Source organism: Tupaia chinensis, unplaced genomic scaffold (genome assembly GCF_000334495.1).
Source record: "Tupaia chinensis unplaced genomic scaffold, TupChi_1.0 Scaffold000221_1, whole genome shotgun sequence".
NCBI classification, from domain to species: Eukaryota; Metazoa; Chordata; class Mammalia; order Scandentia; family Tupaiidae; genus Tupaia; species Tupaia belangeri.
Genome location: NW_006159696.1, coordinates 1,150,368 through 1,172,967, shown reverse-complemented (window position 1 = coordinate 1,172,967; position 22,600 = coordinate 1,150,368). Strand labels below are relative to the sequence as shown.

The 22,600-nt window shown below is 51.7% G+C and overlaps 1 protein-coding gene across 1 annotated transcript in view; it reads right to left on the bottom strand.

The window, feature by feature from the left end:
- GDF10 (growth differentiation factor 10) overlaps positions 1-22,600 on the bottom strand; it is a 43,582-nt gene that overhangs the window by 19,378 nt on the left and 1,604 nt on the right. The window contains exons 2-6 of the mRNA XM_006147759.2: positions 22,473-22,566; positions 18,906-19,011; positions 18,063-18,254; positions 14,055-14,124; positions 10,390-10,467 (exon numbers count right to left, since the gene is read on the bottom strand). Coding sequence (XP_006147821.1) covers positions 10,390-10,467; positions 14,055-14,124; positions 18,063-18,254; positions 18,906-19,011; positions 22,473-22,566 — 540 coding nt within the window. The remainder of the gene's footprint in view (positions 1-10,389; positions 10,468-14,054; positions 14,125-18,062; positions 18,255-18,905; positions 19,012-22,472; positions 22,567-22,600) is intronic.

Sequence of the window (22,600 nt, the reverse complement as noted above, 5' to 3'; positions counted from 1 at the left end):
GAAGCGAGCGCTATCCTAGAAACAGAAAGCTCACAGCTGTGACTCGCCATGCTGTCCTCATGTACTTGTCAGCTGGTCCCAGGAACCGCACAGAAGCCAGAGAACGACGCGGGGACGATGGCGACTCAACCAAGCGCAGTGTCAGTAGCCCTGACTGCAGCATCTGCACCAGATGTGGACGGAGCAGACCGACAGGGCCTTGGGTCCGTGCCATGCGGCCTTTGACTCGGTGAATGGCGTGTGCTCGTTTCCATCCCTTTGGGGTATACTGAGAAGCAGTTTTCCTTCACACAGAGCGGGCGCCCGTGGACATGTCCTAGTATGTGTACTTCTTTCCCGGGGTGATGACAGCTTCCCCCTGTCACAGAGCAGGTGGACCTGTGCTATCCGGATATTCCCTGACCATCACATGGCATCAAGTTAATCGAAAGGAATAGCAAGAAGCAGCAAGTACACTGGAGACCTGGGTAAGGTACACGTGCTCCAGAGGGTGGGAGAGAAGTCCCTCAAAGATTTGGGGACCTGCACACCAGTGAGGCTCTTAGATGGCTGGTGAGCTGAGCATGCTGGGGTATCCCCTCCGAGGACACACTGCATCTTTTCCTTCCATTTCTAAGAAGAAAGCACAGTGCCTGCTTGGTCTTTTGGGGTTCTGGAGACTATGAGCTCCTCCTGGGATCTCTCTCCAACCCAGAGGACACAGAGGCTGCCAGATTTGAATGGGATCCAGAGTTTCTCTAGGTTGCAAAGTCAGAGGCCCTGCTGCTTGGACCACAGGAGCTGTCAGACCTTGCGACACAGAGGTATCTGGGGAGAATTTATGCCAAGGCCCAAGAGGAGCAGAGAATTTTGTGGCATTTGAAAAGCAGCTCCCAAGTTGCTGCTGAGTACTGTTAGAGTTGGAGAGCTTGACCTTGTGACATCCGGGGATGGTGCAACCAGAGCATCCCCCTTGGGCTAATCTCTCTTGGACCTGCCAGGCTGTAAGTTTGGGGGGGCCGGCAGTACTCTGTGGGAGATGGAAGTGGTCCAGCTGTGACCGAGTGTGAGCGGGGCCAGCACACTCAGTGAAGCTGCACCAGCATGGCCCCACCACTGTGGACGGTGCTTCTCTTTCAGTTCACACCTGTGGCCACATGGGGGTCTCATGATGAACTGATGGGGAAGGAAAATGTATGAGCTTTGTTCACAGCTGAGTGACTCGTGGTTGCAAACCCAAAATGGACTCCTGCTGCAGTGCACCGTCACTCGGGGAGCCCAGACAGCGATGGGGGGGAACTTCCTTATGGGTGGAGTCTTGGGGAGTACACGTGGTCATCTACTCTGTAGAAAGGAAAGTGGCCACGGGTAAGGACACCCATAGTCTTGCAGGCAGTGGCAGGTGGATGGGCTAGTTGACTGGGAGTCAGAAGAAAAAGATCTGAAGACAGCAGGGAGAGAACTGGGGATAAGTCACATGGTTGGACGTACAGGAGTGAGCAGATCGGGGAGCTCCCTGTACTGCACCCACGTCCGCCATGTGCTCACCACGGAGGAGGCATCCTACGACTGCGAGACAGCAGCCTTGCTCGGCTGACATCAGCCAGCCTCTGTGATCAGTTATCCCGGTGTGTGCTCGAAGGAGCCACGTGGGAGCCCAGGCCTCACGTAGCTCTGCCACTTCTCAGAGTTCACCCCACCCTACCTCCCCCAGCGAGGGAGACCAGAGCAGAGCGCCCGGTATGCCCCTGGTCTCGGCCGAGTTCGTGAATTATGTGGTGGAAGGAGCAGTGTTTCAACTTGACCAGTCTGCACACAGTCTGGACACAGTCTGGACAGTCTGCACACAGTCTGGACAGTCTGCACACTGTCTACACACAGTCTGCACATAGTCTGCACACAGTCTGCACACAGTCTGCACACGGTTTGCCCTTTTCGCCTTCAGAGCCTCGGCCAGCACCCCGGCTCACAGAGTATTTGCACACTGTTCGGAGATTCTGAGTAACTTCATGCTGGACCAAGGGGCTCACTTCGCAGTCAAGGAGGCACTGCAGTGGACGTGGGCTCATGGGACCCACTGGTCCTGCCCCATCCCAGTGGCAGTGCAGTTAAAGTACCACGTTGAAGGGACATGCTGAGAGGTAAGCACCCTCCTTGGCCATGATGAACACCCAACATCAGTGACCGGTATGTGAAAATGTGTCCTCAGACGGCAGAGACTAGGCCAGGAATTGAGGTGGGAGGGCCGCTGCTTCCTGTCGCTCTCAGGACCCCTGCGCTCAGCTGCCAGGGGCTGAGAGGTCCCGGCCTGGGCTGAGAGATGCGCCCACCATGGACAGAACGAGATGCTCTTTGATGGGCAGTTGCAGGTGCTGCCCACTCCCTCCCAGTTCCTGTGTCTAGGGCCCACCAGGCAAGGAGAGGGGCCCCACCCTGCATGGGTCCCTGTGCAGTCATGCTCAGGGGAGGGACGCTGCAATTAGCACCCCTAGAACACCCGTTGGGACATTGCCAGGATCCTCCTGCCCGTTCCAATTGGCACACTGATCAGGGTGGGAGCCCCAGCTTGAGAAGGGCACGGCACCTCCTGGGGAAAAGTCGGAGACCCCCACCAGGTGAGTCCCCTCGACCAGGCATATGGCTGAGCTGGAGAAGAATCTAGAACAGATGGCAGAGGAGGGTGGTCACAAGGACCTGTGGTCCTGAGCCTGGCTGCAGCAGAGAGAGCTGTGGCCATCCCCCTAACCCTTCTCTTACTCTAACCCTTTCCTTGAATGTTTCCCCAGGAAAAGAGACCCACGGCATGCTGGAAAGCTGTTCCCAGACAGGCTGGGGTTATCACAGGAAGCAAATAGACCCAGGCCGTGAAGAAGGTGGACTGCGGAGGGCGCCACGCCTCTGCCTGCACCCACCTCAGAACTGAGGCCCTGGTCCACTGGCTGCTGGGAGCAGGCCTGGAGACCCTCCACAGGGACTGCCCTCACTGCCTGCAGGAGGCACCCTGCCCCTGGCCTTACCTCCTTGGCCAGCTTCCTGCCTCCTTGGTGGTCCAAAGCCTGGACTCCCTTGTCTCAATTCGGGACGGTTCTGAAGGGCCTGTGGGAGCTGCCTATGGGAGCGGCCATGCCCTGCTGTAAGTACGTGCTCAGTGTCGCCCTCTGGCCAGTCCACCTGCCCTGCCCTCCTAGGGGACTTGCACAAGTACCTGCCCCATACACCTCCATCAGCTGTTCTCCATCTCCGAGCCTGGGCTCTAGGCAGCTGTCCATGGACCGTGGCCCCCGGACCCCAACCTTCAGGCCCTGGTGGTGTCCCTGTGTCCCAGCGCGACCCTCTTCACTTCCGATCATCTCCCAGCCTTTCTGAGAGGGGCATCACTTTTCTTCTGGTCCTTGTTCAATGTCTCTTACTCTCACCCATTCCCCTTGTAACAAAAAGCAGCCTGCAGCTTATAAGAAATTCATGAGCCTGTGTTTCTTTTATTTATTTTTATGGTTAACTTCTATTTATAACAAGGAGTGCTGGTTTTCATTTACACTTGAGATATAAAGGTTTAGTTTAAAATAAATTTAAGTAACACACAGTGAGTTGATTTAAAGGAAAAAACGCTAAGGCGATGATGGTCAAGGAAGGGACCGGGAAGGGGGCTAGCTGCAGGGTGGGGGTGGAGACGGGGACGTGGGAAACTTCTCCCCAGAGGCTTCTCCCACTGGGAGGGCCCTTCTGCACGGAGTGGATAGGAGCCCTGTAAGAGCAAGTCCACGGCTCGATTTCTGGTGAAGGCCGAACCCCACGCCGAAGCAGAGTTGGGGATTCCCTCCCTTCCAGCGAGTGCCCTGTGTGGGCTGTGCTACCTTGTGTCCGATCCTGCAGCTGGCCAGCTAGGCCTTGACTGCCAAGTCCTCCCTTGCTCCCTGTTGTCACTCTGGCACCTGGCAGGGAGCCAATGTCTAGCACAGTTATGCTGCACAAGAGTCTAAAGTGGCCCCAGAATTGTGGCCCTGGGGCCCCTAGGCAATCCCACCTGCCGCTAGGTTGAGGGAGAACTCTGAACTGATGCACATCACGTGGTGATTAGCTCACACTGTGTGGCCACGGTGATAGGATTTTGCAGATGTAATAAGACCCTAAATCAGTAGGTCTAGAATTAATCCTGGGTGGGCCTGGCTTTATCTGGTGAAAGCCCTTAAACGAAGTCCTGAAAAGAGGTGTCATCCTGCCCGCCTTCATGAAAGAAGCCTCCATGCCATAAGAAGGCCAAGGGGCAGGGAACTAGGTCCTCTGGGAACCAGGAGTGGTCTCAGCTAACAGCTGGCAGGAGAGCAGGACCCGCAGCCCTGCAACCACAAGGAGCTTGGAAGAGGAAGCATCTTAAGTTTCAGAAAGCTCCGTGGCTTGGCTGACCCTCAGGCCCTGGTGGACAGGAGCTTGTAGCACCCGGACTGGGGGCCCAGCCCAGCCGTGCCCAGACTCAGCACCCAGGGAAGGTGTGGGTGTCGTTTGAAGCTACTGACTTGTGGGGGCTTGTAACGCAGCAACAGAAAACTACCCTGGAGTGTGGCTGAGCCACCAATGAGTCTTGGTGGGTCTGTGCCCGCTGGCTCCCACTGGCGCTCAGAAGGAAAGGGGCCGGCACCTGCAGCATCCACCCCACTCTCCTCTCCTCACATGGTGCAGATGAGGGATGGACTGAGTAGTGCCCAGTCACTGGAGAGGGGTCTCCATAAACATATTTTATCCACTGTATAATTCATTGATGAGCTTTACCATAACTAAGTTAACCAGTCTTCCCTTATTGATGATTTCAATGGTTTTCCTATTGTAAATAATACCAAAAGGAACATCTTTGTGATAGGTGCCAGCAACCCCCCGCCCTCAACAGCCTCGCAAGCTCCTTCCTCCTCTGGAGGCCAGCGCTGCCTTTCAGGACACCCCATGTTCAGGCTGACGCCCGGATGGCCCTCCCCTGACATTTGGCTGTGTTGGGAAGAGTAAATGCCCACCAGGGTGGACGTGGGGAGTGCTGAGTGGAACAGACGGGACAGCTGGGCTGGGCAGGAAACCCAGCTGCAGGCTGCAGGCGGGCATCTGCTATGGATTGGGAGCCCTAGGAAGCCTCACCTCATTTTTTTTAGCAGGAAGGGACTTGGAAGGTGGATGGGGGAGAACTCAGCCAGGGGCCGCAGGAGGGAAGTCGTGGGGGCTGCTGGTTTGCTCTGTGATGCCTCGTCTCAATTCCAGTGAGTCCAGTGAGCATGTTGCATGGGTGAGCTCCACCCTGTGTGAGGCAGTTGGCTTCCTGCCGGGATGCCGTCCTCAGGAGTGTTTGCTGTTACCCAGGGCAGCACTCCAGCGGGGTACATCAGCCTCCATCGGGGAGAGTTCGTCCGACGCGGTGCTTCGCAGTGTTTGTTCTTCATGCTCAGCACGATGCTTTCACATGATGTAGCTGGCAGTGTCTGTTCCTGCTTGAAGGTCACCCTCTGTGACCAGGACTTCATGATGGCAGAAGCCTAGGGCATGTACCAGCTCTCCTGTACCCAAGTTGGAGCCACAGAGTGAAGTGCTAACTCCCACAAACAGAATTCTTTTTGTTTCACTGAAAAATATATTTGCTTCTTTATTATACACATACTTAAAATTCATTGACAAATATGTGGAATATGTAAAAGGCAAAGATATGTTAAAATATTCTATATTAATAAATAAATGGAAAAATTTCAATGTGTTTATTTATTTATTTTTTTCTGGGGGAGAGAGAGAGACAGAGAGGCAGGCACCCCCAACGGGGTATGCACGCTGTAATCCAACCCCAGCCTCAGCTGGTCAAGATCACGGACACATGTGCATGTACTCAGTGTGCACAGGGCGACTTGGGGGGTCAGGCACCGCCAAGCCATTGGCAAGCCAAATGCCCTATTTCTGTGCCATCTAAACTCAGTTAGCAGGTTCCATTTCCTTCCAGCCTTTCTCTGCAAATGTCTTCTGAGTCCACACGGTTGAACCTTTTGAAGGCATATATGAGGAGGGAGTTTCAAAAAGTTAATGGAAAATGTATAGTATTAAAAAAATTCATGGATATCTTTTTTTGGGGGGGGGGTGGCACCGAAGTAAAATCACACTTAATTCCACTTTCCTCTGAAATATAATCTGGGTTTTCCTTTCTTATTTTTTTCCTTTGGAGAGGTTTTTCGCTATAGGGCGCGTGCGCTCGCCAGACAGACAGAGACAGACAGAAAGCAAGAAATCACCCCCCAGGGGGGATGGTCATGCCGCAATCCCTTCTCCTCCATTCTCCTCTCGGGGTCTTGGGCACGCATGTACACGCGCCTGGAGTGAGTTTTAAGCCACCAGGTCCGGGACGCGAACCGCGGTCGACTACATGGGAGTCCAGCGACATAGCCATTACGCTAACTGCTGGTTCCCCCCTGGGTTTTCCTTTTGATGCTAGGCATTAAAATGTAAGCATTTCTCTATATTACAAAAGCTTTTCTAAAGCATATTTTATTGACTGTACAATTCATTGATTAGCTTTACCATACATCAGTTAACAAATCTTCTCTTAGTGATTATTTCAATTTTTTCCCTATTGTAAATAGTACCAAAAGAAACATCTTTGTGACATAATCCCCCTCCCCCCATTTAGAATTATTTAGTAGAAAACGGAGATATTGGAGTAAGAAAGCTTTCTTAAATAAGACCCTTAAAGCATAGGCAATAGTCTCCCAAATAGACAAGTGGGATTACATCAAGCTGAAACACTTCCTCACAGCAAAGGCAGCGATAGAGTAACAGGACAACCTTCAGAATGAGAGGAAATAGTTGTAAATTATTTCTCAGACAAGGGAGTGATGTCCAGAACATATGGGGAACTCAAGCAGCTTGCCCATAAAAACATAAATAATTCAATTAAAAAATGGGCAAATGACTTGAATAGACAACTGTCCAAGGAAGACTTACAGATAGCCAAGAGGCATTTGAAAAAATGCTCAAAGTGTCTGATCATAAGGAAAATGCAAATAAAAACCATAATGAGATACCATTTAACCCTAATTAGAATGACTAGCATCAGAAAAGAAAATAATGACAAGTGCTGGTGAGACCGTGGTGAAAAGGAAACCCTCTTACACCGTTGGTGGAAATGTAAAATGGTGCAGCCTCTGTGGAAAACAGTATGGAGGTTTTCTTGGAATCTGCAGATAGAGTAATTCCTCCTTGGTCTTTACCCAAAGGACAGGAAAACACTTGAAGGGGCATTTGGACATCCATGTTTATTGCAGCATTATTCACAATTGCTAAAACGTGAAACCAACCTAAGTGTTCAAAAACTGATGACTGAGTTGCAAAGCTGTGGAACATATATTCTGTGCAATATTACACAGCTATCAGAAACGAGATCCTATAGTTTGACTTAAAAGGATGAATATAGAAGACTTAATGTTGAGCCAAGTGAGCCAGACTTGGACAGGCATGCACTGTATATCCCCACTCAGTTGCACAGAGTATCTGCACTTTATGGCAGAGGTTGAGAGATTGAAGATGCGGTGGTGGAAAGGGTGGGTGTGAAATGAGCCACTGTAAGTGGGGAGAGTGATGGTAGAGAGTGAGTGGTGGAGGGCGGAGGTGAGGTGAGAGGTACGAGGCAGGAAACATTTGAGTCTGAAAAATGTAAAGAAAAAATACATATATTTAGGATGAAAAAAAGAGAAAGAAGTTATTTTTAAAAAAGAATTATTTTTGTTTGGCAAATACTTTTTAAATAGTACAAAATGACAGATTTCCAGAAGCACAACTATTTGATCAAAGAGTATGAATATTTACCGAGGCTTTGTACATATTTTAAGCTACCATCCAAAAAATAGTGAGCCAGACTTGGACAGGCATGCACTGTATATCCCCACTCAGTTGCACAGAGTATCTGCACTTTATGGCAGAGGTTGAGAGATTGAAGATGCGGTGGTGGAAAGGGTGGGTGTGAAATGAGCCACTGTAAGTGGGGAGAGTGATGGTAGAGAGTGAGTGGTGGAGGGCGGAGGTGAGGTGAGAGGTACGAGGCAGGAAACATTTGAGTCTGAAAAATGTAAAGAAAAAATACATATATTTAGGATGAAAAAAAGAGAAAGAAGTTATTTTTAAAAAAGAATTATTTTTGTTTGGCAAATACTTTTTAAATAGTACAAAATGACAGATTTCCAGAAGCACAACTATTTGATCAAAGAGTATGAATATTTACCGAGGCTTTGTACATATTTTAAGCTACCATCCAAAAAATAGTGGTATTACTATGCTATCTTTTTAATGTATCAAGTTTTACTTTTTTTATAAAACCAGATCAGATCCTTCTGATGTCATTGACACTTGGAAGCCTTGTCACATCCCTCTCTAAAGGTGAAATTTCCAATAGAGTTTCTTCCTATGTCACTCATTTTCTTACATTTCACTGTTGAATGTTGCTACAGTGGCCTGTTTGGTCTGGATGGAGGTGTTCTCCAAACCATGTGTGAAGCGGGTGGTCTAAACCTACCTGGGACGTGGAAGTTGAGGGTAAACTGGCTTCTCCATCCATGTTCCTCCTCTGAACCCCAGTTCTGCAGTTCCTCCTCCTGAGTAGTCAGAGGGGCTTCCTCGGGATGAAGGAGGGATGAGAGACGGTGGTGCCCCTTGGAGCCCCACTCCAGGCTGCATTGTGGCAGCCCCCACACTTTGGGGAAAGGAGGCCTCCTCCCCAGGTGGTCCGGCTACCCTCTCCACGCCCAGCAGCCCGGCCTCATTCAGGGCCTCCACAAGTCCACGCACCCAGGCTCCCTCCTTGTCCTGACCCCCACAGTGCTGGGGGCATCTAGAAGGAAGGACGAGCTCTCATCTCACCTGGACACCTAGAACAGCCCCTGAGCAGTTCGGGGTGGCACCAGCCCTGCCTTGCCCCAGCCTGGCTCCAGGGCCTTTTGGAGCTATTTCTTGGCTCTCACTGCACCAGTGGGATTTGGAGAGTTTCCCCCTTCCACATCCATTGGAGAGTGTTTTCCAAAGATCTTTGATGAACCAAGCACTGGAGCAGGTGATTCTGGAGTGCAAAAGCAAAAAGATGGGGTGCCCAGAGTCAGAGGTGGTATGGCAGTCTCCAGAGACTAAGAGTGAGGTGAGCAGAGGGGAACGGGTGTGGGACTAGGGCAATGGTATTGCTCCTGCAGGGACACCTAACAGGGCCAGTCAGGAGAGGTAGCAGGGGAGCTTCCTGGAGGTGATGCCAGCCGAGAAGGAAATTGCACAGGAAGGGGGAAGGGAAGACACTCTAAGCCAAGAACTCAGAGAAAGGAAGGCAGAGCAAAACTGCAAGGAGTGAGGTGGTGGGGGAGGTAAGGTTATCTCTGGCCCTTGTAGATCCTCAAACAGTTACAGCCACCTGGACCACTGAGTTAGGATACTGGGAGAGAAGGAGGAGGCTATGGGGTGGCTTTGCAGCATAGCTCAGAGGAGCACAGGGGTGTTCACGGGCTGAGTCGGGGCTGAGGTCCTCTTGTGGATGGAGCTGTGGGCAAGGTGGCCCATGAAGCTAAGCCTGGGCTTGTCGTCTGCCCCCCTCCCAGCCCACCGGCCTACCAGAGCTGGGATTCTGGAGTAACAGCCCTCTACTCTCACTGGGGAGGGATCAGGCCTGCCCCAGACCTGGAGGGGGTTCTCTGAAGACTGGCCCAGGGAGGGGAGTGGGCAGGAGAGTGGCCTTCCTACCAGACGGCATGGGGTGGAGGCGAGCCTGGCTCCGTGTGACCTGCACAGCCTTCCACTCAGCGCAGTGTCTGTGTGCACCATGCGCTTCGCCTGTGTGTCTGGGGCTTAAACGTCATCCCTTAACTCACCCTGCAGGGTGCCAGCTCTCTCAGAGCAGGAGGGCGGCCGGGTGTGTCCCTCCAGCTGGCCACCCACAGCCATAGCCACGCCATTCCACCTTTTTGCTGAGGAGCCAGGCATCTGGGCTCCTGCGCAGTCCTGGTGCCACTGTGTCCCGGACCCTCGTGTCTAGGGGCTGGTCAGCGCCTCTCTGGAGCCAGCAGAGGCACCTGGCAGGCTGGCAGGCAGCTTTTATGTGCCTAGTTAGGGTTTTATGGTGCAGCCAGGCGGATCTATGTCTGACAAGGCGTGTGAGTGGCTGCGGCGTCTGTGTTCCTGGCTGGGCCAGCCTTGAGAGCAGAGGCTTGCAGGGCCACCCCAGGGACCACACTCCGAGGCCCAGCCACAGAGCAGGAGACCAGGCCTTCCTCTGCTAGGCTTTGCCTCTCCCGAGATGTCCACGTCAGTGCGTCTGTGGAAGGGCTGGGTTGAGCCAAGCTCAGGGAGTGGAGAAAGTGAGTCTGGGAGGCTCCTGGGACTGGGGGGCTCTTGGGGTGCTCCTTCAACCCCCCCCCCCAGTACCACTTCTAGGTCCTGGAACTTGGAGAATGAGTTTCAGGGTCTTGTCCTCCATGCCCATCTCCCCGTGAAGTTTGCGTTCTGGTTGAGGAGGTGTCCATAAGCTCATCCGTATGCGAGTAACAGATGGTTCCTGGCAAAGCGGGCTCTGGAGACGGCAGGAAGCAGGTGGTTGGGTCTGGGCTGAGACCCGCGCAATGGGTGAAGCTCAGCTGCTAAGCTTTGAAGGGCAAAGGGAGGTGGTGCCATGAGGTCACGAGGAGTTTGGGCATGTGTGGTGCAGACTGCAGGCCAGAGCTAGGGGTGCAGGGTCAGTGCAGGGTCCCCTTGGCCCTGGTGAGGCCCTGCACTGCACTTGGCTCAGCAGTGGGGGTGTGCAGAGGCAGTGGCACCCACAGCTCACAGTCACATGGACCGGGCAGTGCTTAGGTGGAGGTGAGGATAGAGGGTGTGCAAAGGCTGGAGGAGTTGGCTCTGTCTGGGTGGTCGTGGAGGGGTTTGCTGAGATGTCCCTGTTCACACCTAGTAGCCTGTAATTTTCAGAGGCGTCTTGGTCTGATGACCAGCTACTTGGCCACCTCTGTGAGGTGTCTCTAACACGCAAGTGTAAAATGTTCAACAGGAAAGCTACAAGGAAAAGAATCCCAAGTCCTGGAAATAGGATGATTTGGGGAAGCTCTGTAAGGATGGCAGAAGCTGCTAGGGGAAAAATGCAGGAGAGGAAGGAGGGGGTTCTGAAGCGCCCCAAGGCCTTGTAGCCTGCCCGTGTTGAGCTCGGGATGTGGTGGCATGCTCAGGCTTATGTTTACAGAGATCTCTGTGGGGCTCAGGCAGGAGGAGCCAGGCAGCGAGGAGCCTTGTCAAGGAGCATTGCAGGGTCCCACATGCGAAGCATCTGGCATCTGAACTATGGCAGGACCCTGGGGGTGGAGAAGAAGGCTGGCTATCTGGAAATACTGAACCCATTCCGCGAGGACATGCAGGAGGAGGGTGAGTGGTCTGGGATGGAGTGAGGGCAGGGCCTGATGCCATGATCCACCCCCAGCCTCGGCCGTCCTGCATCATGGGCACGCGCATGCCTGGCATACTCAGGGAGGTCTCCAGAAGCGAATCCGGAACCTTCCATGTGGGCCAGCCTCACGGACCATCAGGTTTCCCGCCGCGCCACTGTCCGACTCCCTCTCCACTATCAGCTATGGCATGAGTCTGTGCTCATTGAATTTAGAAAACAGAAGCAAATCCTCAGCGGCTAGGACAGTTAATCCAGGCACAGCAATGTTTCCGGATTTCTGTATTTAGTGAAATCCACATCCGTGTTTATTGTTGTCAAAACCCAAAGCAGAGACCCAGTGGTACCTGAGGGAGAATAAATTGTATTTATTGGATGTGGTTTGCCAAACTTCTTTCCTATTTATTTTCTTGTTTCCTAATGCAGTTCTGTAGAGAGAGTGCTGGGAAATCCTGCTTACGAAGACGTGAGTTTCATAAGTTCCTGTTTTGTGGGATGCAGCCATGTGAATCTTACCCAGTGCTACTCTGCTCAGTCAAATTATGCCCAGAAAGGGGCCATCTGCCGCTAACCGGCCCTGGGTCCCCTTCGCTGTCCCGACTGGCTCTGCTCTGCGGACAGTGCGCCCTCTCTGTGGACCCTTAAATTCCAATTTGATACTTTCCCTCCTAAACCTTTTCCCCAAGGCGCACATCACTGGGTCAGCTGGAAACTAGCCTGGCTTCCAGAATGCCTGCTGAGAAGCGCTCTGTCCTGCGGGCTTCCCTTCCTTTCTGTGTCACCTGCCTTTCTGTCTTCATTTTGCCACTCTGGGAGCTTTTAGGATCTATGCTTATTCTCCGTGCTCTGAATCTCGGGGCAGATACGCCCTGGGGTAGGTCTTTTTTCTTCTTCTGTTTTCTTTAAGAGAGATTTTTTTTTTTTTTTTTTTTTTTTTTTTTTTTTTTTATAGAGCCCGTGTGCCCCCCCAAAAGGGAGAAAGGCAGAGAGACAAAAACCAAGAAATCACCCCCAGGGGAGATGGCCATGCCCCAATCCCTTCTCCTCCATTCTCCTCTTGGGATCTTGGGCACACACGCACACGCGCCCGGCGTGAGTTTCAAGACGCTGGGTCTGGGACTTGACCCGTGGTTGGCCACGTGGGACCCAGCAACATAACCAGTATGCCAGGAGAGGTTTTTTCTCTATTGACTTTACTGGACATGGGGCAGACCCTTTCAATTTAGAAACATAGGTTTTTCAGATCTAGGGGACATTTTGGCACTAATTTTTTGTTGTTTGTTTATCATAGTGCCCTCCTTCCCTCCATTTTCTCTTTCCTGTCTTTCTGGAACTGTCATTAGTTTTCTTTTAGAGCTTCTGAAGTGCCCTCTTTACTTTCTTACACTGCTCTCCCATTCTCCATCTCTTCAGGGTTCTTTTGGTTCTGCTTTCTGGGAGATACATTTTTAACATTAGCTATTTAACTTCTATGTCTTCCTCCTTTTTTTTTTTTTTTTGTACACATTTTCTCCCCATTCTGATTATTATTACTTTTAAAGTTTATTTATTTATTTATTTATTTATTTCCATGTGAGAAGCAGAGAGACGGGCACCCCAACATGGTCTTCATGCTGCCGTCCCTCCCCGGCCAGCCCAGCTCACAGCACAGGCACACGTACCCTTCCCGCGTGTAGAAGGTGGTCCTGGAACTCCAGCCAGAAGCTTTCCTGTCTGGGTCTGCTTGTGTTACTACTGAGCTACCCTGGCCCTCTGAGAATATTAAGGATAGTCTTTTGAAAGTTTTCTTTTGCTTCCTGCATCACCTCTATTTGATTTGGTATCTGTTTTCAAGCTAGAGGCTTTCCTCGAATGTCTGTGCATCCCTTGGCATTCACTCAAATAGAAGGTTTGGTCACTAGGGACCCCAGGAATTCTGCTTACAAACTCTAAGACCTCACAAAAAATTTCAGTAATGCGGCTGGATACATAACCATCTCACAAAGTCAGAGGCCTCTATAGAACTAATATTAACTGGTGAGGTAGTACAGTCAGACACCAGTCCTAGCTGAGAACCCCAGAGTTACAGTAACAAAGAGTGGGGAGCCTGTGTCTCCGACCTCCTCAGAGAAGCTGAGCCAGTAGAATATGTGTATAGCTCTCAGCTATACAGAAATACATAAAGCTATATATGTACATATGCATGTGTGTGTATGTGTATGTAGGGATTGGCTCACATGGTCCTGTGATCTGCTGACTGCAAACTGGAGAAAGGTAGTGCCGGTCTCAGTCTGAGTACAAAAGCTGAAACCCAGGAGCGTCAAAAGCTGAGGACAGGAGAAGAGAGATGTCCCAGCTCTAGCAGAAAAATGAATCACTCTTCCTCTTTCCTTTTCTTAGCACCTCAGTAGGGCCGACCCCTTAGCCCAGTGGTTAAAGGAGCTGGGTTGATATGGCAGACCGTGCGACTCAACGTCCAGGCCTAGCAGCTTGAAACACACGCTAAGCACATGTGTATGCATACCCAAACCCCAGCAGCATGGAGAAACGGAGGAGACAGCCAGAGGTGTGACTGTGCCCCGCGGAGGAGCGTGCTCTCCCTGCTCCTTTTACTCTGTCTCTGGTAACCACACGTGCCCTCTGGCAAAAAACAAAGCAAACTCAGTAGATAAGATGGTACCATCCACACTGGGGAGGCTCAGCCATGTTGCTCGTTTGCCGATTCTAATGCTGTTCTGGTCTAGAAACACCTGCACAGAAACAGCCAGGACGTTTTATCAGGTCTCTGGGCACCCCTCGGCTCGGTCAAGTTGCCACATGAAAGTAGTTATTATACCTTTCTCATGGACTCTATTAAATGGTCATAGGGCCCACAGGTGGTGTGGTAATTAGGGCGCTGGACTCCCGCGTGGCCGACCATGGTTCAAGTCCTGAACCTGGCAGCTTGCCTTTTCCACTTTCCCTCTCTCTCTGTCTGTCTCTCCCTGGTGAGTGCATGTGTCCTATAGCAAATTAAAAAATAAATAAATAAAATAAATAATTTTTAAAAAGTCATAAAATCAGAACTGATTCAGACATGAAAAGTAACATCATATTAATGTCAGTTCTCCCAAATTTTGCCTAAAATTCAAAACAATTCCAATTAAAATTCTGAAAGATTTTCTTTGTTTTGATGAGCTCAGTAAAATGGTTATTACATTATGGAAGAGTAAAAATGTAGACATACACTTGAAAAAAAAGAAGAGCATCTGCTAGGAAACTCCTACGGCTAGTTAGCAGGAGCAAAGACACTGACAGCGACAAATCACAGTGGGGAGAAATTAAAGAGCCGAGGGGTCTGTGTATGTGGGTCAGAAAACCGAGTATCAAGATGTCTGTTCTCCTCAAGTTGAGGTGTCAGTTCAGTGCATTTCTAATCAAACTCTAATGATTTTTTGTGTGTGTGAAATTGACGAACTAATTCTTAAATTCTTACGGAAAAGCAAAAGACCTAGAATAACCCAAGCTGTCCTGAAAAAGAACAAGTTTGGAGGACTCATCCCAGCTGATTTCAAAACATATAAAGCTGCAGTAAATCAAAACAGTGTGTCATTCATGTCAAGACAGATAAATGGAACAGAATGAAGAGTCTAAAAATAGACCCACACACATGTACACAACTGGCTTTTAAAAAGGTGCCAAGACAATTCAGTGGTAATCTTTTGAGCAAATTGTGATGAAACAATTGCAAATCCACATGCACAGAAAAAGGGACTTGGATCTGTATCGTATCTTACATGCAAAAATAAACTCTCATCTCGTATGAAAGAAATAATCCATGATTTAAACATAACACCTGAAACTATAAGATTTCTATTAATTTTTTTTCCAGAAGATAAAAAATAGGAACCTGGAAAAATATTTGTCAATTGTGTATCTGACCATTTGTGTGGAGAAAATATCAAGAACCCCTAAGAGTCAGCAATAAGAGAATTATCAAACTGATGGAAGATTGGTGAAGGATCTGAGCCGTAACTTCCTAAAGAAGGTGGATGGATGAAAAATAAGCATATGAAAAGTGCTTGGCCTAATTAATCATTAAGGAAATGCAAATTAAAATGGCAATGAGGCAGCAGTGTGTACCTATCAGAATGCTCAAACTGAGAAGGAAGTTAACTGACAGTATTCTAGTATTCTGTGTTGGTGAGGGTGTGGAGGGAAGGGGCTCTTTGTTCCTTACTGATAGGAATACAAAATGGTTTGGGTAGGTTTGTTGGTTTCTTATAAATTTAAATATACACTTGACATCTAGATGACCCAGGATTTCCATTCCAAGTGAAACAGAAACTTCCTTTCATACAAAAACTCTTGAGTGTTTATACTAGCTGTATTCAGTCAGTCAGCGAGCACTGGAAGGAGCAGATGCCATCAGCAGGCGAGGAGACTAGCTGGGTGTGGCGTGGTTACGCAGTGGGTACAGCTCAGAAATGAAAAGGAGCAAACTGCTGACCTACCTGACGACGTGGGTGAATCCTTCTTTTTTTGAGAGATTTTTGCTATAGGGTGTGTGCTTGCCAGAGAGACAGAGAGAGATGGAGAGACAGAAAGTGAGAAATCACTCCCCAGGGGGATGGCCACACCGCAACCCCTTCTCCTCCACTCTCCTCTTGGGTTCTTGGGCATGCACGCACACGCGCCACTGGGTTTGGGACTCGAACTGTGGTTGACTATTTGGGAGTCCGGTGACATAAGCATTATGCGTGTGTGCTTGCCAGAGAGACAGAGAGAGATGGAGAGACAGAAAGTGAGAAATCACTCCCCAGGGGGATGGCCACACCGCAACCCCTTCTCCTCCACTCTCCTCTTGGGTTCTTGGGCATGCACGCACACGCGCCACTGGGTTTGGGACTCGAACTGTGGTTGACTATTTGGGAGTCCGGTGACATAAGCATTATGCCACCTGCTGTCCCCAATATGGATGAATTCTAAATACATTTGTTTAAGTAAAAGAGGCGGACTCAAAAGACTCTCCTTATGTGACATTTTACAATTAAAAAAAGGCAAAAGTATAGGGATGGAAAAGATTACATTTGCCAAGGCTGGAGGGGCAAGGGAGCGACCACGAGGGGGCCTTACAGGGTGACAGAACGTTCTGCGTGGTGTTCTAGCGGTTGGTACTTGGCTCTACGCCTTTGTTAAAACCCACAGAACCAGCAGGCATCACGACGAGTGCAACTGGTGTCGAGAGACAAGGTAAGAAAATACAATGAGGGGCCAGTAGGTGGCAGGGTGGTTAAGGTGCTGGACCCCAACACGGGCAACCAGAGTTCAAGTCCCAGACCCACTGGCTTGAAAATCATGCCAGGCATGTGCGCAAACATACCCCAAATCCCAAGGAGGATGGAGGAAAAGGGATTGCGGCGTGGTCATAACCCCGGGGGTGATTTCTCACTTTCCCTCTCTTCGTCTCGTTCTAGCAAATGCATGTGCCCTATGACCAAAAAAAAAAAAAAGGGGGAAATGGAATGAAATGTAGATCTCAGTGCTACATATGTGAATTAGAAATGCACATACACAATCTGATAATATGTGCTTTTAAGAAATTATACTAAGTACATCATAAAGGCTGCTTTTGGGAAGTGAGATCGTGTCTTGAGGGTAAAGAATCAATAGGAGAAAACAAGAGGGGCTTATATGGATTAGTGGGGAAAGCATGCTCTGAACGAGAACGGGGGTGAACTCAAACTGCCTATCTGAAGTCGAAGCAAAATGAAAATTAAAGCCTAGACAGAGGGTCCAGCAGATGGCATGGTGGTTAAGGGCTCTGGACTCCCTCATGGCCGACTGCGGTTCAAGTCTCGGACCTGGTGGCTTGCTTTCTCACTCCCCTCCCCACTCTCTCTGACTCTGTCCCTTTCTGGTCAAATAAAAATAAATAAATAAATAAAGAAAGAAAGAAAGAAAGTTAAATAAAATAATTCTTAAAAAACAAAAACAAAACAAAAACCTGGACAGAGACATCAAAAGCTGATTGGAGGCTGGGCGCATGTGCGTGCGTGCCCAAGATCCCGAGAGGAGAATGGAGGAGAAGGGATTGCGGTGTGGCCATCCCCCCTGGGGGGTGATTTCTCGCTTTCTGTCTCTATGTCTCTCTCTGTCTGTCTGGCGAGCGCACGCGCCCTACAGTGAAAATCTCTCCAAAAAAAAAAAAAAAAAAAAGCTGATTGGAGGATGGTAGGAAATGGGAGTGGGGGAGGGAAGGAACCCAGGGAATGAAAAAGAAGCCGCGCGTGTAAGGGACACACGAATGGGAACTAACTGCTGATGATAGTTCGTGTGGCAGTTTCCTGACTGGTCTTAAATATGCTGTATTAATGCTGGGAAATGCACTTCGTATGCTGTAACAGTATGCATGATTAAATGTAAAACAAAATGTAAAAAGCTGATTGGACACTGTGTGCAAGGTATGTATGTGGCGAGGGCTGGGGGGTCTGTGAAGGGTTTCCCAGGTGTGGGATCACACGGGGACCTGGTCATGCACTGAGACCCCAAAGCCCTTTCATGTCGCTGTGGGCAGGTCAGGAGTTCCCATGTGCCCCCTGGGGAGGCGTGGGCTGGCTGCCAGTCTGGAGGGGCTGCAGGGAGAGAGGGGCTAAGGATGAGGGGCTCGTCTCACAGCTCGCTTTATCCCTCGGGGCCAGGCACCTACCCATGTCCCTAACAGGGACTCCTCGCCTGGTTTCAGAGCTTCTCTTCCTCGTATCCCCAGGAGGGACACTGTGGGCGTCTTGAGGGCTCTGAGAAAACTCGCCTGGCTCTGGGTGGGAGGGATGGCAGGAGCTTCCCCGGACCTCTGGTTGAGCGCTGCTTTCACAGGTCCCGGCACGAGCAGCTGCAGCGCCTGTGGGGGCTCAGAGACAGGCGCGAGCTTTCTCGTGACCCCCTCCCTGCAGGCTGAGCCTCCCCATTCTGCTCTGCTCTGGGCCGATAACCGTATCCTGCTGACACCTCTCTGCCCTTCCCCTTATAGATTTCGGGCTTTTCATTCCAGTTGGCCGTTTCACTAAAATGGTGAGGAGCTGATGCAATGCCACTTTCTCCACCGTCTCTGATTGGCAAGGTCACCACGTTACTTCTGCAGGCCAAATTTCCCCTTCGTAACTCGGGCGTGATGGTAAGCGAGCTGGTGGCGACAGACGTGGCAGAGACAGGGCGAGACTGAAGGCGAACACCTTGAGCTGGACCCCAGCCCCACCGCTGCTGCCCAAGTCACCCCTTCCGGCCTCGGCTTCCTCAGCAGTGAAATGGAGGCGCTGCTGCCGCCCCTTGCCCCTCGCAGGCGGTGACGCGCGTCCGCCCTGGGCTGTCTCCTTTCCCCAAGGGAAGTTGCCACCGGGGCTCTTGGCCTGTCATCGGGAGGTCCGTCATGGCCTTGGTGTCCAGCTGACTGCCCAAAGTTCGAGGCGTGTTTTCCGTTGTTGGTTTTTTCCTGGGCTGAGTGTCTCCTCCTGTCACACACCCTTGCTCAGGGTGGGGGCAGAGGTTGACCCACCCTCTGCTCTGGGGCCATCGGGGGCTTCAGGCAGGAGGTGGGCTTTTCCCACGTGCTTGCAGGAAACCACAGTCTGAGCATCACAGAGGCCAGGAGGGGAGGGGTCCTGCAGGAGGCGAGGGTGGAGGTGGGCAGTGCACTCACTGGCACCTTGCAGGTGGCACATGGAGGCTCTGAATGACCTGGAGAGCCCAGGGAGTCCAGAAAGGCCATGCCGTCCAGAAGAGCTGATATGGGGGTTCCAGATGTCTGTGTTCCCTGAGTCATTTCCCGCCCAACTGCATAACTGGGAGCGGTGGTCCTCAGTCACCAAGGATTTTAGGCTTTGACTGGTGCTGGCTCTGCCAGGAATTTGGGCAAGTTGCTTCCCCTCTCACGGAGCCTCGGTTCCCCACTCGTCAGAAGGTGGGAGCACAGAACCTGCACTTACAGCATGGACGCCCTCTGGCCCCAAGGCTGCCCTGCCGCCTTTAGCAGGCCTGCTGGCAACACCTAGCTCACCTAGGGGTCTTCGCGGTGACCCGTGCGCGCCTCTGGAGCTAATTACTTTGTTGATGGTTTCAGCCCCGTAAGGAGACAGATGGTCTTTTTGGGACCATAATACTATTTTGGCACAAGTCCGTGGGGTCCGGAAGCACGTCAACCAAAGGACAAAAACATCCTCCTTTGTGGGATGACAAAAACAACAATCGTGGTGACAAGGGCAGAGACGTGCCAGCACTGCCACAGCGAGTCATCACGCCACTCTGACACGGGGACATCAATGACTCTGTGGTCGGTAAATGGGACGCATGTGGTAATTGTGTCTCTCTGCCCTGGAGCCAGACTCCTGAGAAGAGGAAACAGCTCGTTCTGTGACTGTCAACGGGAGGAGGAGCAGCACCGAGAGTCGGAGAGAAAGCAGAGGACAGAGAGACAGCCGGCTCACGGGACCACCTGCGTCGCTCCTGGTCAGCCGTGCGTCTTCCGTGCTGACCACCATGACTGAGACACGCAGTCAGTCTACCCTCTGGTCCACCCATCCACAGGTTCTGTTATGAGGCACCCACAAGATAACATCACCTTCCCACAGAACCACAGGGTTGGGGCACTCAGTCCCCGAGAGGACAGTTCCGTGTCTCCGGAGCATCGTTGGGATGGCCAGGGTGAAGAGCTCATCACTAGCTGCATCGGGAGGCCAGAACCTTCATCCCCACGCAAGTTTCTGTAGATTCCAAGTCTTGGGTCCCCCCAAGTTCTGTCTACACAGACGCCTTCTGCGGCAGAAGTTTCTCTACGGCTGCCACCGTGGGGCCGCTAGGAAAGGCATGCGCGGGCTGCCAGTTCGCTTTCAGCCTGAGGGGATTTCTAAAACATCAAAATTGTTGTCAAACATATCCACGTATCGGAGAGTTTGAAACACATGTACCGAAAGCAAACGTCGTCTTGGGTCCCATTACTAAAGTGAACTTCTACCTCGAGCCGGTCCATCCTTGGTGTTTCCTGGGCGGGGCAGGGGGGCGTCATGTGCAGTAGTAGCCCGCACACCATGCTGTCACATTCCTACTGAACCGCATAGACGTGCTCCCATGTCATCACGGACTTCCCTAAACGTCACACCTAGCAGCCGAAAGCGTGCCGAGGTTAATGGCCGACCCTCTGTTGTTGGTCAATTCATCTATTTTAAGACTTGGCCGTTGTAAATAATACTTAAGTGGTTGTGTGTGTGTGTGTGTGTGTGTGTGTGTGTGTGTGTGTTTTAACCTTAGGATCAGTTCTTTAGGGTCAGTCCCAGGGTGGAATTCCTACATAAAAGGGTCTGAACACTTCTTGGTCCTGGGTTTCCTGTGTGCAGGGCCAGCCTTAGGATTCCCATTTCCGTGTGCCTGGAGAGGGCAGCTGGTGTCCTCTGCCCACATGGCTCTCTCCTCCGGGCCAGCATCCACTCCGTAAGGTGCTCTGAGAGCCCCCTTCTCCAGGGCTCTCTCCTCCGGGCCAGCATCCACTCCGTAAGGTGCTCTGAGAGCCCCCTTCTCCAGGGCTCTCCCCTCCAGGCCCAGCATCCACCCTAGAGAGTGTTCTGAGAGCCCCCTTCTTCAGTGCTCTCTCCTCTGGGCCCAGCATCCACGCCGTGAGGTGTTCTAGGATCCCCCTCATCCTCTCTCCCCTTCCCTTGGTTCTTGTCTCCTGTGGAGGGTTGTGGGCAGCAGTGGTCTGCAGAGGCTTTGAAGATTTGGGGCTGGGGTACAACTCCACTGGACGCTGGTCCCCATCCATGGAAAAGCTTACAATGTCAACACACATGAGGGGCTTTTGCTTCCCAGGGCTTCTGCGCTGCCCCCACCCCGAAACACAGGAGCTGGTGAGGGCGCCTTCCTGTCTCCTCAGAGTTCAGGCTGGGGGTCCCAGGCTCAAAGAGCTGGGTCTGACTCACTTTTTCCCATTCCCCAAAGGCAACTGCAACTGCAAAACACTGCAAGCACCTCCGCCCTGGCCAACAGAAGCCCATCCCCGGAGCCGGCTCAGTCCAGGCTCAGGCAGGGCTGGCAAAAACAGCAGAATCTGGATGGGGTGGCCACCCTCAGCCCAGGGCACTCGGGGCGGCAGAGATGCGTCCTCCCTCTGCCTCACCCCCCTCCTCCCACGCCAGGGGATGTGTCTTCCACTCTTGGCTCTAAGTTTTCTTTGTGTTTTGGCAGATGGCCAGTCTGGGAGTCCCTGTGCCTGAGGCTGGTCACCAGAGACAAGGCCAGGACAGGGAAAGAACCTGACTAGAGGGAAATGTGTTTTCAGGAGAGGGAAGGTTCCTATTCAGCTTTCCACCCGCACGACTTACTTGTGCAGATGCGCTTCATGGGAACGTGGAGGGCTGGTCATCAGGAGTTGTGCTGCCCCTCCCAGTCCCAGCCCAGCTGTGGCTGGCCATCTGAGCCCAGGGTTGGGGTCCTCACTCAACAAAGGCCTCCACACAGTCCACAGCCCTACGAAGCAGTGAGCTGCATGTGGGGACCTCTCGTTCCTCTCGCTTACCTTGCATCATCGCAGGAATGAGGAGGGACAGAGGCGGATACATACCCTGTTGCCCGTGGGCACGAAGCATCTCTTTCCCAGACCACCTACCCACTGGCCGCCGGCCCACCCCACAGAGCCTCGGAGAGAAGCTAGCACCTGCTTCACGTGCAGTGGGTCCCAGTTCAGAGACTCCCTGGCATCCTCTTTTCAGGTTAAATGCTCCCATTCTGCCTCTTATTTCCACGAGACTTGTGTCCTAGCTGCTCACGTCCCTGTGACGACCCTCTTTCCCCATTCCCGCTTAGAGTGTAGCGTTCAGCGCTAACCTAGCCTCCTCCCTACCCCAGCACTCACACAGACACTCTCGGTGGCCGTGTTCTGGACTCCCTGCCTCCAGCTCGGTCTGCAGTGTTGAGGGGCCTGGCAGCTGCAGCCCACCCAGGTCTCAGACCCAGCTGTCATCCGTAAAGCTCCCAGGCCTTCAGTATGACTTGTCTTAGCCACTAAGTCAAGACATGAGCCCTCTCTGCCACAAGGGAGCCGGCCTCTCTTGGCTCCATTCCATCTCGTTCACACTCGGAAGGCTGGGTCTGCAGAGACTGGTGGTCTCCGCCGTGTGTGTTGGAAGAGCCAACCCTGGTGCTGCTGTAGGACAGGGCGATGCCGCAAACTGGGAGGTGCCAGGACGGGCCGCAGCCTCAGGA